At 41.4% G+C, this 14,668-nt stretch overlaps 1 protein-coding gene across 2 annotated transcripts; it reads left to right on the top strand.

Annotated features, from left to right (window-relative positions):
* Positions 1-201: 201 nt before the first annotated feature.
* Positions 202-14,240, top strand: LOC106587279 (cytoplasmic dynein 1 light intermediate chain 2). 2 transcript variants are annotated; one of them, XM_014175517.2, is made up of 13 exons: positions 202-522; positions 1,298-1,371; positions 1,543-1,659; positions 1,843-2,073; positions 5,346-5,512; positions 7,034-7,127; positions 7,255-7,390; positions 8,332-8,443; positions 8,550-8,609; positions 9,223-9,267; positions 9,438-9,555; positions 10,172-10,300; positions 10,938-14,240. In XM_014175517.2, exons 1-13 carry the CDS (start codon positions 428-430, stop codon positions 10,952-10,954), a joined length of 1,395 nt encoding a protein of 464 aa, XP_014030992.1. In that variant the 5' UTR covers positions 202-427; the 3' UTR covers positions 10,955-14,240. The 2 variants fall into 2 exon arrangements, with proteins under 2 accessions (XP_014030992.1, XP_014030991.1); XM_014175516.2 differs by having other exon boundaries at positions 10,933-14,240.
* Positions 14,241-14,668: the final 428 nt, after the last annotated feature.

Below are 14,668 nucleotides of genomic sequence, written 5' to 3'. Positions count from 1 at the left end.
TTGTCTTATTTTTTCCCCCTTTCATGATTACAGTAAATAATTGATTAAATCATTATGATATTATTAGATGTAGTTTTGGGAGGAGGCTGTCTGAAACCTACAGTTAAGTAGATGCACTCGGTTTAGTATGCGCAAAATATTGTACACTAGCCCACTTCAGATATTTTGATTGGGCCACAGAAAAGGGAGTGAGGTATTATCACCATAAATTATCATCAGCTTTGACCCATGGTCTGTATCTGGTGCTTGATTGATAGCAAAATGTGGTAGGTATCCTACTTCTCTGTGTTGTTAAGCTATAGATTTTGCACCGTCAATGATGAGCCGCGCTCCGGGATTTGTTGCGGTGTAAATCGCTTGCACACAGTTTTAACAACGTTCTAGGGCGCCCAAGTCGCGCCTCACTCTTTGTGGCTGTAGAAAGAAGATGGCTCCCGTTCTGGAGAAGAAGCTCCTGGGTGCAGCCGGGGCAGGCGACACTATGGAAAATAACAACGAAGACGAGGAAGGACAAAACCTATGGCAAGTTCAAGTACTCGTGATTTACAATGTGCTATTTTCTGTAACGGAAAAGCTTTTTACTAACTTGTTTAATGTGCTTTGTCACTGCCGGGTGCCCTCATCAACGGTCCCGGATGCCTTCAAAACAGTTAACTTGCTAACTCGTAGTTACAATAGCAAACGTAAGCTAGGCTACACAACTTCGCTTTAGCTAGTTAGTGTAGGTACATAACTAACCAGTTACAATAACAAACGAGCCAAACTTATAGATAACTAGGCAGGCTAACCAATATTCACACCATATCAACACTACTAACAGGCGCGTTATAGTAACTAGCTAATTAGCCAAGTTATTGTCGTCTGATTGTGCAGGACCAAATAATATACAGTAGTTAGCTAACGTTAACTAGCTTACTTTCCAGCTTGCCCCGTAGCCACAGAATAGTTGTTGGTCCTTGATAGTTACGGCTACACCTACATAACTAGCTATGTTTTAATAATGCCAAGCCAGTCAAACTTATTTGATAAAATATACAAAATTAAGAAACGATCTAGCTAGCTATGCTCAGTGACTGCTGACTCACGTTACCTGGGTGACTTGACACCTGGCAAGTTGATGCTGACACGCAAAAGCTCATTTGACAAGGTAGGCTAATTAGCATAACAAGTGATAGCTAGCTAACGGTCTTGGTGGGCAGACAGACACCTACAAGTAGGCTATGTGTTAGGCCTAGGCTACTTAATTTCATCATGTGATAACTAGCTAGCAAACTAATTGCATTGTTATTCCCTTCAGGACTTCAATTCTCAGTGAGGTTTCAACACGTTCAAGTTCTAAGTTGCCATCCGGGAAGAACATATTGGTGTTTGGTAAGTGTAAATCCATGGCCTATAGTAACTTTTAATCACTACGAAAGGGAGAAGTAGCATATTTTCAGGAGAGGTTACATGTTATACAAATAATAATACATGTTTTCAGTCAAATTAACCAAATCATAATAATAACACGATAACATTTCCATTTGTGTGGAAATGTTTCAGGTGAGGATGGGTCAGGAAAGACAACGATTATGGCAAAACTCCAAGGAGCAGAGCACAATAAGAAAGGAAGAGGCCTGGAGTATCTGTATCTGAATGTCCATGATGAGGACATAGATGGTAAGTTCCCTGTTTCAGTGGCAAAAAATACAAGTGTACATGGGTTAGGCTACATGTTTGCAGTTGTAAATGAGAACTTGTTCTCAACTGGCCTACCTGGTTAAATAAAGGTGAAATAGAAATGTTTTTTAATTTTTTACAATGTTATTTTTTGCGTGACTGTACATCTCTGAATTTTTGCAGACCTTACACGCTGTAACGTGTGGATCCTGGATGGGGATTTGTATCACAAAGGCCTGCTAAAGTTTGCAGTGACAGCAGAGTCGCTGAACGACAGCTTGGCAGTGTTTGTGGCAGACATGTCAAGACCCTGGACCATCATGGAGTCGCTCCAGAAGTGGGCCAGCGTGCTGCGTGATCATGTGGACAAGCTCAAGATCCCACCGGAGGAGATGAGAGATATGGAGCAGAGAAGTAAGTAGTGCTGAATCATCTACTTCACCTTGGCTGCTGCGACAAAGTGTCTGTGGGGTTGATTGTCCAAGCCAGTCCTAACATTGAGCTGTGTTTGTTTGGCAGTCAGACAGTAGAGGTGATGATAATTGCTGCCTTTTATGTTGTGAGATGCTTGTGGAGCTGATGACATGGTTTTGTTTGGCAAGTGTCTGCAGCATAGTGAACATCCCAGACAGAGCCAATGAGATGGATGCTTACACAATGAGATGGATGCTTACACAACAGATTTAGGCTACATTTGGATGCTGGCTGATTTTTACATTTAAACTAAAGGGAACAGCAGTAGAAAGCACAGACACTGAAGTATAAAATTACACATGCTCATGGTAGTTTGTAGGTCATCAGAAAGGCCCATGATTATCAGCTGTGCTCAGTCATGACCAAAGCCTGCTCTGTTGATCACTGTCTTATACTGAGTGCTCCCTCCAGATAATTTTTTAGAAATGATCATGAAGTGCTCTTTTGTGCTTTTTGAAGTTGCATGCTCTTACAAGAGCCTGGGGTTATCTAAGGTTCTCTTGAGCAGGCTGTCTTTAAAGGTTACTCTACTTGGAGATGCTTTAGAGATTGGTTTGATTTTGCAATCAAAACTAAACCAATGCCATGCTTAATGTGCACATGTAGACCTAGTGGATAGGTTCACCATTGTTTTTGTCATCAATCCACTGTAGGCCTATGACTACTCTGGATTTTAAGTGTCAGTTTTGTGATTGGAGAACCACTAGGCCTAACTGTTGATAAACTGAAATGTGTGGAAGGGGAAGTGGCAGAAGGATGATGTTTCTGAAGGCAAAACAACCTTTGAGGTAAGGTAGCACATTAGTGCATTCTATGCAAATATTGTGAATATTTTGCATAACCTGAATGCTTCTACTGGACAAATAATCTGTGATTTGCTGAATCTATACCGTAGGCTAAATTACATTAATTTTGGTAGATGAAGACTTGGTTTGTCTTTCTCAATATAGGGAGGAAAGCATTTGCATAGTAAAGCCTTGTTTTTCATTGTGGATTGTGTTGTACTAGTAAATACATTTTACTTTGTTCAATAGTGTAGGCCTAATTTTGGTGAATGGTGTTTGCTGATATCCAACACAGGTAGCCAGGCTGGCATATGCTCCAACAAAAGAGTTTGGCAGGAATACACGCCACCCACAAGCAGTTCCAGCTTTCTAATCTAGCAGAGTAGCATATCATCCAGACAGTGCTCATCTTTCAGGATGTCAGTAATGATGTCATCACTGCACATGTCGGACTAGTCCAACATATCCAAAGGGAGGAGGGATGGCCGGTGTCCAGGCGCTCTTACAGCAGTGTTGCATCATGGTTTCTTCTGACACCAGAGTGAGTCTAAGCATGGAAGGGATATCGAGTGGGCAGGACGTTCTGGCTCAGTTGAAACTGGAGCAGCTTGATGGTGCTCTGTAGCAGAACCATTCCTTGCTGTATCATGCACTGAAATAACACAGATCAACAGTTTTTCTATTCACAACTGTCATTTTCAGAATTCAGTATTATCTGTGTTATGTTTCTGCATTACAGGCCACAAAGCTGAAGGGTCGTGCAGGAAAAAGAAAATTATGCTTCACATTGTTCATAAAGTTTTATCAAGGCTAATGCTTACACTGTAAAGCTATTTGGCCCCACCTATGTTTGTACTAGAACGGTTAAGTGGGCAAAGTCGAACGATGGATGATTCACGCTCTTGTCTCTGTCCTTCTGATTTAAAGTGGTGTCTGATTTTATAACTGTACAGATGAAGGTTAGAAGTGTGACCACTGCACCTTTCTGACAGGCACTTTACTGTTGTTACCTCAGTAAAGACGTTTTGCCGCTTAGTCGGGTTATGTAAGAAATGTAGGCCAAAACTATGTATGTCACTCCCACCAAGGCAGTCTACCAAAATATCCAAGGACAAAAACACAGCTCGATGGCTGAAAAGTGCCTGCCTAAGAATGTTCTTCAAGGAAAACCATGTGAGGGAGGCATTTGTTTTGTACAACCAGTTATTTGAGTTCTTTGGAGATAATTGTTTGTCCAATAGTCTAAATGCCATAGTGTTACACTAGGGAAATTGCACATTTGTATCTTTTGGTTTGTCTTTGTTAGTTGAGACTGTTGCATCCAGGCTCTGCTGGCCCCCTGCAGCTTTAGCTGGCACAGATCAGAGCCTGAACAGGCAGTCTGATCTCATCCCTGCTCCCAATCAGCTGGAGTTTAAATCACAGGGCTGAGGCCAGGCAACCCAGCACCCTAAGGGTCGTTCTGTTTTGTTCCTGGTGGAGGAAAGTCCTGTAGCAACACTGGCTCTCAGGGTCAGCTGTAACCATATTCCTCAGGTTCCTGAGGAAGGGGAAGTGCCTTCCCAGACCACTGCTCAGTGCTGCTGTGCTGGGATGCATACAGCAGCATACAGCTTCTGCTTTATACCAAAATAGACCTTGTAAGAATAGACCTAGCCTTTGTGTTTTACTGTAGCAATATATGCATCCATCACTCTTACTAATCATGTTAGTAAAGCTCTTTGGAGTGTAAATATATTAGCAAGTCGTACTAAAAGCTTTTGCATTTGTTTACATATCTACCGACTACAGTCTCTAGGGTTGCGTCCTGTAGCAAGTCTAGGAGAAGCAAATGATAATTTTGATATTTTGTTGAGATGGAGTCGACAGCACATAGTGGCATGATCATATAGACGATGGATGGGTTGTTGTCTGCTTGACTACAGCAGACGGTTAGTTATTTGTGTGTAAAACACAGTGGGAGTTATTCTCCAGCCTGGTAGTGGAGCAGGCAGGAGAGGAGCTGCCTTCAGATAAGCTCACGTCTCTACAGACCTGGTGTAGCGAGTTCTGTAGCTCAGTGAGAATGGCTGGGTCTGGAGAACAGGGAGTGTGAGGGGCTGAGTGCCTTGATAGCCAAGGGTAAGACCCCAGTCCTTCCCTACATAGCCTACAGGACAGGCAAGCAGAAACTCAACATCATCTGTTAAGAATGGGGACTACATTTTCTTTCTCCATTTCAGGTCACTTGGTCTTTAAAAACTCAGGGCCCTAGTTATGGAGTACCCATTTGTGATGCTGTCCTGCATGCTTTATTTCAATCAGAAGAAAATATATGCTCTCTATACAACCTGTGTTTAAATCTTGTAAAGATTATTGATCCTCCAAATGAAGAAGGTTCATTGCGACTGGCCTAACCAATGCGGCCGTCCCCTGTCTGCCCCACAGTGGTGAAGGCCTTCCAGGAGTACACAGAGCCGGAGGGAGCCGACCCAGCCTCTCCCCAGAGACGGGCTCCCCCTGCAGGGGGGGAAGACGAGGGCGTGGTGCTACCGCTCGGGGAAAACGTACTCACACACAACTTGGGCATTCCAGTGCTAATAGTTTGCACAAAGGTAAGTTGAGGCTGGTTGAATATTGGTACCTGAAAGAAGTAGCCTTCCATTTTTAGGCACCAGTATTGAAATGAATAGCCAATTTTTGTACTAAAAGATTTTAAATAACACTGAGCCTCAGATTCTACACGGGCCCACAACTAACTAGTACACCGTTGACTCTCCTCTCTGGCAATCCATTTCATGGTTGGTGCCTGATCATCCCCTGTCTTGAGCTGCTGGTTTTTAGTGTTGCCCGTGAGGCAGCATCTTCAGCCCATGAAAGCACCACATTATTCCATGTCCATGAGCTTCTGGCAAATGGCTGCTTTAAAAGAACACACTGTTGTCAGTCATCAGCACTTCACATGCTAGTTATGACGAGGACGAGTGAATGTGTTCTTTTCACTGCTCACTGTTTTTCTGTTTCTCTTCTGCCTTTAGGGAGAAAAGGGTTATTTCACTCCTGGGGAATTCATCTTGGTCTTTAGTAAAGTTCGTTGAATATACTCAGAACATTAGTGAAGTGTCCTCTCTTCAGGCACTATACATAGGGAATTTGTGGATTTGAAGTGTGGTATGTCTTCGAAGAGACTGCTGTCATTTGGTGTTCCATATTTTCAGACTATTTGCTGTATTTTCTAAATCCATTGTGTCATTGATTTTGATTGACAGATTGAGTGCAATGTGTAGTTCTCACTAACTGCTGCAGTTTACAGAGCTATAAGGAATGTGAATGCCAGTTTACTCGCTGACACAGATACACAGGTTAACTGATGAAGCATGCTAGCAGATACCATAGACTGCCAGTCATTGTGCTAACGCTAGTTAGCATTGGCTCGCAAAACTACCTCAAACTTCCTTCATACTGGACACAGAGATATATATATATATATATGGTATCCACAAGTTCATCTGACTCTGGGGAAGTAGATAAAGAACATCATTGCTAAAATCGCGAAATATCCCTATAAGTCCCAATGATTGTTGCACTTGGGTATGCATATTTAATCAGGCCTGCTGTCTTTGCTACTGCCATTTTTTAATTTCAGGAAGTAGCTAGCCTGGCATTCCCTGAGTCATGCTCAGCCAGTCAGCCTTGTTGTTGTCAAGGTAACCATCTTGTGGTCACTGTGGAGAAGTTTATCTGTGTGAGAGACAGGGTGGTGCCTGCCTGCAGGCTTTTACTGCTCCTTCCTAGAGGGAGGAGGGGAAACTTGCAAGCGAGTGGAGGGGAGGAGAGCGGAAGTGGGGGAGGGTCGTGGCTGAGACTGAAAGGGAGGCATGGCGTAGTGAGCGAAGTCATTTTTATGTCCCGCAGGAGGGTATGGTTTTCTTGCTCCAGTTGTTGCTGTGTACTTCGCTCTTTCTCGCTATCTCTCTTTCAGTTAAATTCTAAGGGCTTTATTGGCATGGGAAACATATGTTTACATTTGCCAAAGCAAGTCAAATAGATAAACAAAAGTTTTTAAAGGGAATAGAGACATTTCAAATGTCATATTATGGCAATGTACAGTGTTATAACAATATCTCTCTCCACAGTGTGACGCAGTCAGTGTTTTAGAGAAGGAGCACGACTTCAGAGAGGAGCACTTCGACTTCATCCAGTCCCACATCCGACGATTCTGCTTACAGTGTATCCTTTCTACTCAAACACAACACTCTCCCTTAGAATGACAGGCCCCACCATAGAGATATAATAGTGTTCTATTTAATTTTGTGCCCTATCATGTCTCTGCATGTTCCTTAACCCCACCTGACAGATGGAGCTGCCTTGATTTACACATCTGTCAAAGAGGAGAAGAACCTGGACCTCCTCTATAAATACATAGTGCACAAAATATACGACTTCCAGTTCACCACGCCTGCCTTAGTGGTGGAGAAGGATGCTATTTTAATGTAAGTGAATGCTCAGGTATGCTCTGTTAGGTGCCCACATATTGAGGTAACATTAATTTCCATCTTGTGATTTGCCCTTTAATTTCCTCAAAAATAAAAAGGTCTACGTTTTTTCTTTTAGTCATTTAGCATAGGGGGGCCCCCCTTCCAGCGTTGGGGAACACCTCGCACCCCACCCCCCTGCGAGCACCCAATGTCTATTTATATGGTCACAAGCACTGTTTATGACAAATTTTCCACACCCCTCTTGTTGGTGGAGAAAACTTTGTAGGTTCAAAGCTTATTTCCTGCAGTTCTACACATTTTGTTATCTGTTGCAAAGAACATTTTGCCGTTTTAAAGCAAATTTTCTTGCAATTCTATACATTTTGCCAATGTAATGTGTATTCGTGATATTTGAGTGACAAAAAAATTACAACCATCTTTGGGCTAAAAAAAATAAATTTAAACGTTGGCTGACATGGGCTAGTTCATCTGGACATTTCTGACAAGTTATAAATAGTTCTCTAAGATATGCAATGACTAACATGACAAGAGGAACTGATGATGCACTACCCAATTGAAATTTCACCTTGTGCATTCTACTATTACAACTTTCAAGAGTAAGCTTTATGCTGGACTGCATACCCCTGCCAACCCCTCACACTCCTCCACAGTTTGGGAACCACTGATTTAGCAGACACACTTATGCAGAGCGAGTTACAGTAGCAATTAGGGTTAAGTGCTTTGCTCAAGGGCACATCGACAGATTTTTCACCTAGTTGGCTCAGGGATTCGAACCAGCTAACTTTCAGTTACTGGCCCAACGCCATTAAAAGCTAGGCTTTTAACTGGTGGACAGTTCTGAAGTTATATGAACGTGTACTGTATTGTCTTTGAAAGTTATTGTAACAAACTATTGGTCATTGCTCGAGTACCAAACAAAACTTTTCTTTTCCTAGTCCATCTGGATGGGACAATGAGAAGAAGATTGCAATTTTGCATGAAAATTTCACAACGGTGAGACCTGAAGACCCCTTTGAAGACTTCATCATGAAGCCTCCAGTACGGAAGGTAGGATCATAAGACTTCTACAGATAACATGTCTTGGACTTTTGGAATTTTACAAATGTTCCTTACGCATCTCCCTTGCTTTGACATTCACGTCTTCTCTCTCTAGCTGGTTCATGATAAGGAGGTAAACGCAGAGGACGAACAGGTTTTCCTTATGAAGCAACAGGTATGTGTGTTTGTTTACATTCCAGATCACACAGTTCTGAATGCCTTTTATGTTTGCAATTCCATGTCATCTCTTCTAAAGATGCACACTAAATGGTAGTGAGCTGAGAAAAAAAATATTGGTTTTGTTCAAAGCTAGGATTGTGGATAGTGGAGCCAGTTTAATTTTATTAGCCTTTCCCAGGCTTCAAAGCCTGGGGTTCCTATTCTGCACTTCCTCACGGGCAAATCAGGAGTTCTCCTTCAAAGCCTGGGGTTCCTATTCTGCACTTCCTCACGGGCAAATCAGGAGCCTGAGAACTCCCAGGGCTTTAGCGTAATTGGTTGAAAGGGTGTTGTTTCTGAGAGATCACATGGTTGCCTCAGGGCGAAGAGCGCTTCCTCTTTGTAGTGGGCTTCAGTCAGTCCCTATAAGGTCAAGCTACCTGTATCCATCCATACAATGTTTGTTTCTACTATGCCCATAATCTGTGATGTAAGAAAATGTTTCTGGGAATGTTATGGGGGTTGGAAAATATAAGATACAAATGCTGAATTTTATGGGCTAAATTATTTCAGGAAAAATGAAAATGTAAATATTTTGTCTCACACCATTTTTATTTTTGTCTGTTAAGTCTTTGCTGGCCAAGCAGCCGGCCACACCAACAAGAGGAGCAACAGTAAGTGTGATAACAACAACCACTTTTTTAATTTTTTTTTTAATTTTTTTTTTTTCCATTGCCACATTTTCTTGACATGCGTGTTGGATGACAATCATTTCATCAATAGGAGCCATGATTAATTTTAATTGCCTCACTACTCCGCTCTTTGTCTTCCGTCTGTGTTTCAGGAATCTCCTGGACGGACTGCTTCTGGCTCTCCTCGACCCACTGGCCGTACAGGCTGTACCAATGTGGCCAGCGTCTCACCAATGACCGCGGTCAAGAAACCTGACCCCAACATGAAGGGTAAGTTGGACCACTGGAACTTACTGCCCACCCTTTATTTGTGTTTTTACAGAGCATCATTGAAACTGTTGTATGAGAACTGGCAGTCATTTGGGCAACACTTCATTTGGGTGTTGGAAGTGGGTGACTGCTGTCTAACCACTGCCCCCCTGAGGTAGCTATTGAAATAATTCCATTAACAATAGATTCCTGCACACCTCCCTCCGCTGGCCTTGCTTGGGGAGAAATATTGACATTTTCTCCATTAAGCTCAGTGGGGGAGCCGTGCATGCCAGCGTGAATAGATCTGCTTAAATTAAACCAAATTTATTTGAGACCTGCAACCCCCACCCTGTAGTTGGTTGCTGTTGGCAAGGACATGTGGGGAGGAAAGGATTTGGATACGCTATACAAAAACCGACAGTTAATCCTCTAGGAATGCATGTGCATTGAGTTATGTAAATGGTGTTCCAGTTAAAGTATGATCCTGTATGTGCACTGATGTTTTTTTGTGATGAATATCATCATCATACAGTAATAACTGTTACGTGCCTGAATTGTATGGAAGAGAGATCTCTCATTTAAATATCATGGTTCTGATCCTAAGGGATGCTTGTCTCATGTGTTTGTGTCTCAGGAGCAGCAGCAAACGAGGGAGTGCTGGCCAACTTCTTTAACAGCCTTTTGAGTAAAAAGACTGGGTCCCCTGGGAGTCCAGGCACCGGAGCTGCCGGAGCAGGATCTCCAGGATCTGTCAAGAAAACAGGTACGGCCTCCTCTGGCCTGGCCCTCCAGGGTGTCACTGGCTTCTCTCTGGTTTAACTGCCTCTTGTTGTTGCCTTTGGGCCATGCTGTTTGGAGGTTTACCCCTAGAGCCTGAAAGAGAGGGAGTTCTTGGCAGGTCCTAGAGGAGGGGAAGAGTTCCACTAAACTCCTCTGCCATTGGAGGAACTAGTGAAAGGCCTGTATGCATGGGACACCACAGCTGTTACCAATGTGTCATTCTTTGGCTGCAAAATGTCACATAACCACCCCAAATGACACCAAGCACGTACCACGGCTCACTGCTTGTCTCTCGTTTTTGTTCGTCCATTCAGTATGAAGTTGTATTAACCCATTATCTCAGCATACTTGCACTGCCATGGCCTAATGGCCTTGTGCAGCTAATGACATAAAACTGAAAGAATATGCATGGAATGTTTTTTTTAATGTCTCAGGATTGGTTTTGCATGTGTGCGTGTACTTGTCACGTGATGCAACGGAAGTCATTTAGCATGGGACCACATCTCCGTCAGTTTCCATCCGCTTGCTGGCCTGGCCATAAGTCAATGTCTTATTTCTAGTACAGGCACAGAAGCTACAGGAGATTACTTTCTGCTCTCTCTTTTATTTTCCAAGGGCAGAAGCCGGTTTTGACTGACGTCCAGGCAGAGTTGGATAGAATGACTCGCAAACCGGACTCCATGGTTACAGCTAACAACACACCAACAGAGAACGAAGTGTGAACGCAACAACAGCATTGTCCACTGCAAATACTCTGGAAAACAAACACACAAGCATAAAAAAATAACTAAATAAGACCAAATTCCCAATGTGTATATCAGTCAGCAGACAGTAGTTTTGCCAAATGAGTTTGAGATGCTATCAGATATTTTGGTAATATGGCGAAAGAACGAAAGTTGGAGGTTTGGAGAAGGAGGAAGACTTGGCTGTATCTGTCCTTATTACTTCAATTGTAATGTTGTTTTTTTTGCAAGGGATGTCAGGTTAAGTAATGCGTGCACACTCCTTGGGAGGCAGCCAAATCCCCTGGTCTGCGAGACCTCAGCTAGGGGATACACAAGCTTAAAGAGTGGAAAAGTGCTGTGGCCTCTTGTTCAGCTAATCTTATGGAAGGAAAGCAGTTGTGATAAGAACAATTAAACCCTAAATATATTAATTAAAAAAAATGAAATACTTGCAAGTGTATGTAAAAAAGGTTAGATATGATACTGATGTATTTATATATATAAAAAAATCTTTATTTTCTTTTTCTGCACTGTTTGTGATTAGAAAAGGGTTTAGATGGCTATATCTCATATGTTAAACTCCACTGACGTCATGACACTAATGTGACAAATACAGATAGCTGAAAGCAAACAGTGGCATCTGCCCACAAAATGGCAGGTCCAACTAGTCATCTTTAAAGATTCTGTAAATATCAGCGAAATTGCAATTCAAGCTTAGGTTTTATTTTGTACAAAATGCAATTATTTTACAAAATGATGAAGAAATGTCTGGGATAAAATGAGCACTGTTGGGATTGGCAAGTGTGGAACGCTCTTTTGCCTAGAGGTGTTTTGGGGGCAGCATCTTTCCTACTATAACTCCCAAGTGCCTGGCACAGTAACTGTTTGTGTCATAGTAGAGCTGCTTGTCTACTTAAAGAGGAAATGCACTGTAGCACCAACGGTAAAATGTTGTCCAGTTCGGTCATTCAAGTAATTTTTTTTTGTATAACAAGTCTGTGGTCTTTGCATAAGGTTTCAAAAGAAATGTAGCTTACTTCTGTGGCCTAGATAACATTGTTCACTTGAGCAATAATGAGAATGCCTTTCATTTTATAAACTGTAAAGGTATCTAGATGCAGATATTTAGAAGCAACCACAAGTTTAGAGTTTGTGGCCCCCAGATGAACACTTGTGTGGTTTAAACCACTAACTTGTGTAGCCAAAGCATTTGGAAATCAATTACTACGGTTTTAATGAAATGGGTTATCCTTAAAAAGGAAATTTAGCTCTGTTCTTTTTCAGTTTCAAATGTTTTTATACAAGCTATATGGCAGGTCAGGTTAAACATTCCCGATTTCTACATGATGTAGGTGTAGAAATCGTGGCCCAGTAGGAAATTGCATTGTCCACAGATCTTTTGTGTGATCTTCAGTGCCCATTTACAATGCTGGCTTTTTGCCTTCAGTGTACACACAGTTCACATTTTGTCCATGTGTACACCCTGCCTTCACTCAGTGTAGATCTTAGTCAATATTATCAGCCTTTGCTTGTGTCCTTAGTAGGTTTTTAAATTGTCCTAGTTTTGCCAATGTTTTTTGTAAACTTTTGAACAATTACATCCAATCTAATACTGTACCATATCAAATTATTTGTAATAATCGTACGATTATTTGATTAATCACCAATGAAATAACTAAATGATCACCCTCAAATCTACCTACAGTCTAGCTATGGTTAATTTGCAGATCAGCAATTGTAACATGGATTTAATAAACTGTAAGAGAAGCTACTTGGCTTTTTAAACAACAACGGAAACTACATAGAATTGGAACCTGGAACCAAAGATGCAGCAATTGGTGTGTTCTGTTTGTGTAAATAGTCTCATTTGATTTCCAGGTGACCATCTCCCCTGGCCCTGCGTGGAACACCCATCATTCCAAAGTACATTCTAAGGTGTACTTAACCCCTACTTGAGTTGCCAGGCTAACAAATGTTTTTATTTTGCTCTGTAAGGGGGAAAAAAATTACAAGACCAAGAGGTGTGCAGTCTACTTTATTTTGCATGAACCAATCTGTAGTAAGAATAAGATGAGAACGGGCTGGATTTTGATTGTATCAAGAATGAAACGCTTATATTTTTATCTTCATTAGGCAAAAATTCCCATCTAAGATCAGTTGCTGAAATTCAAGCACAATATTGGGACAGCCAGGAGTATTTCCTTATGTTGAAATAAGCACTTTCATTTAGAGAGCTGTATTGAACCCCCAGATGTTGTTTAAACTAGAGAATGCATACTCTTCTTCCTGCCTGCTTAGAACGTGTATTGATAAATTACAAGTATGACGCACTTAATATTGCGTTAATATTTTGGGGATTAGCAGTATAACGAACATGGCCCTGGCAGTCAAATCTGCTCCAGACATTTAAACCTCAACCTTCTTGGAGATTTTTAATAAATCCAAATCATCTAAAATGCATGTCAGTGCTCCTTTAGTTTTTCAGGTGTATTTCTGTCACACCTGCCAATTGCAGAGCATCTCAGTATTATTCTGTTCGTTTTTTTCTGCACAACAATGGTTGCTGTTTGCAAGCATTACTTAGCTTAAATTATATAGGATAGACATTTTAGGTTGGTAACAGCCTAGAAATTCATGAACTCGTTCACTCGTCTGATGTTTGTCTCCACATAGTTACTAAACATCAGCATTAGCCAAACAGAAATCTGTATGTTTGGCTAGTACATCAAGGAAAAGTACTCACTCTGCTTGATTTCCAAATTGCAAGTTTTTGATGATTGGATATCCCCGAGATTGAATGAAAAAGAGATCTTGTAACATTTTTTTAAAGCTTAAGTTAAAAGCGACTGCTCTATACATCATTTTAGTGCTATGCCTTCAGTCCTTGAAAATATACACATATAGGAGATTTAAAATCTTTTGCTTACAGTCCATTTTATTCAGGATATAAACACATTTTAACCACATGGAGTACTGTGTTTGTGCCCTGGACATATTCAAATGAGTGTGATTGTATGGCTATAACATGATGCCGTATGCAGCCATGTGGTATCTCGCTTTTTGTGCCGACAAAGATAAGGAAAAGTGTCTGTCAGCCCTGGCTTCAATAAAACAAAGAATCCAGACTACTTTTGTATCCCTTTGTCTCAAATCATGATACTGTGTGTAGATGGCAATTAAAATCCACATTGAATATTGCTCTGTTTCACTGTTTAATTTACTGGTATTCAGTGTGGATTCTAGAAGTGACACCATTGGGTACATATTGGGTAGTCATTTTATCGAACCCCTCATCCTACCGGTTGTCACTGAGTAGCAAGTGAATGGACTATAAGTGGAAATGAAATAATATCACCCTACTTACTTGTCCCTTGTGAACAAGTGATTGTCATGGTCAGTACTCTGTAGTACTTAGGTTTTCTCATGACCTTGACCATGAGATGGCAGTGCAGTGTTTTTCCAGACACAAGGACAGTAGGACCCTTAAGTGCGATTTATTTGTCCTTGGCCTATATCTGAACCCACCCAAAGTAAACTTTGGAGCTGAACAGATGATAGTGATCAGTCTTTATTTAATTTTTTATGTTTAAATGTCTGTCATCACTTTTAGTAGACATTACTTACGC

Source organism: Salmo salar, chromosome ssa26 (assembly GCF_905237065.1).
Source record: "Salmo salar chromosome ssa26, Ssal_v3.1, whole genome shotgun sequence".
Lineage (NCBI taxonomy): Eukaryota > Metazoa > Chordata > Actinopteri > Salmoniformes > Salmonidae > Salmo > Salmo salar.
This window is presented reverse-complemented; position numbering and strand designations above follow the sequence as displayed.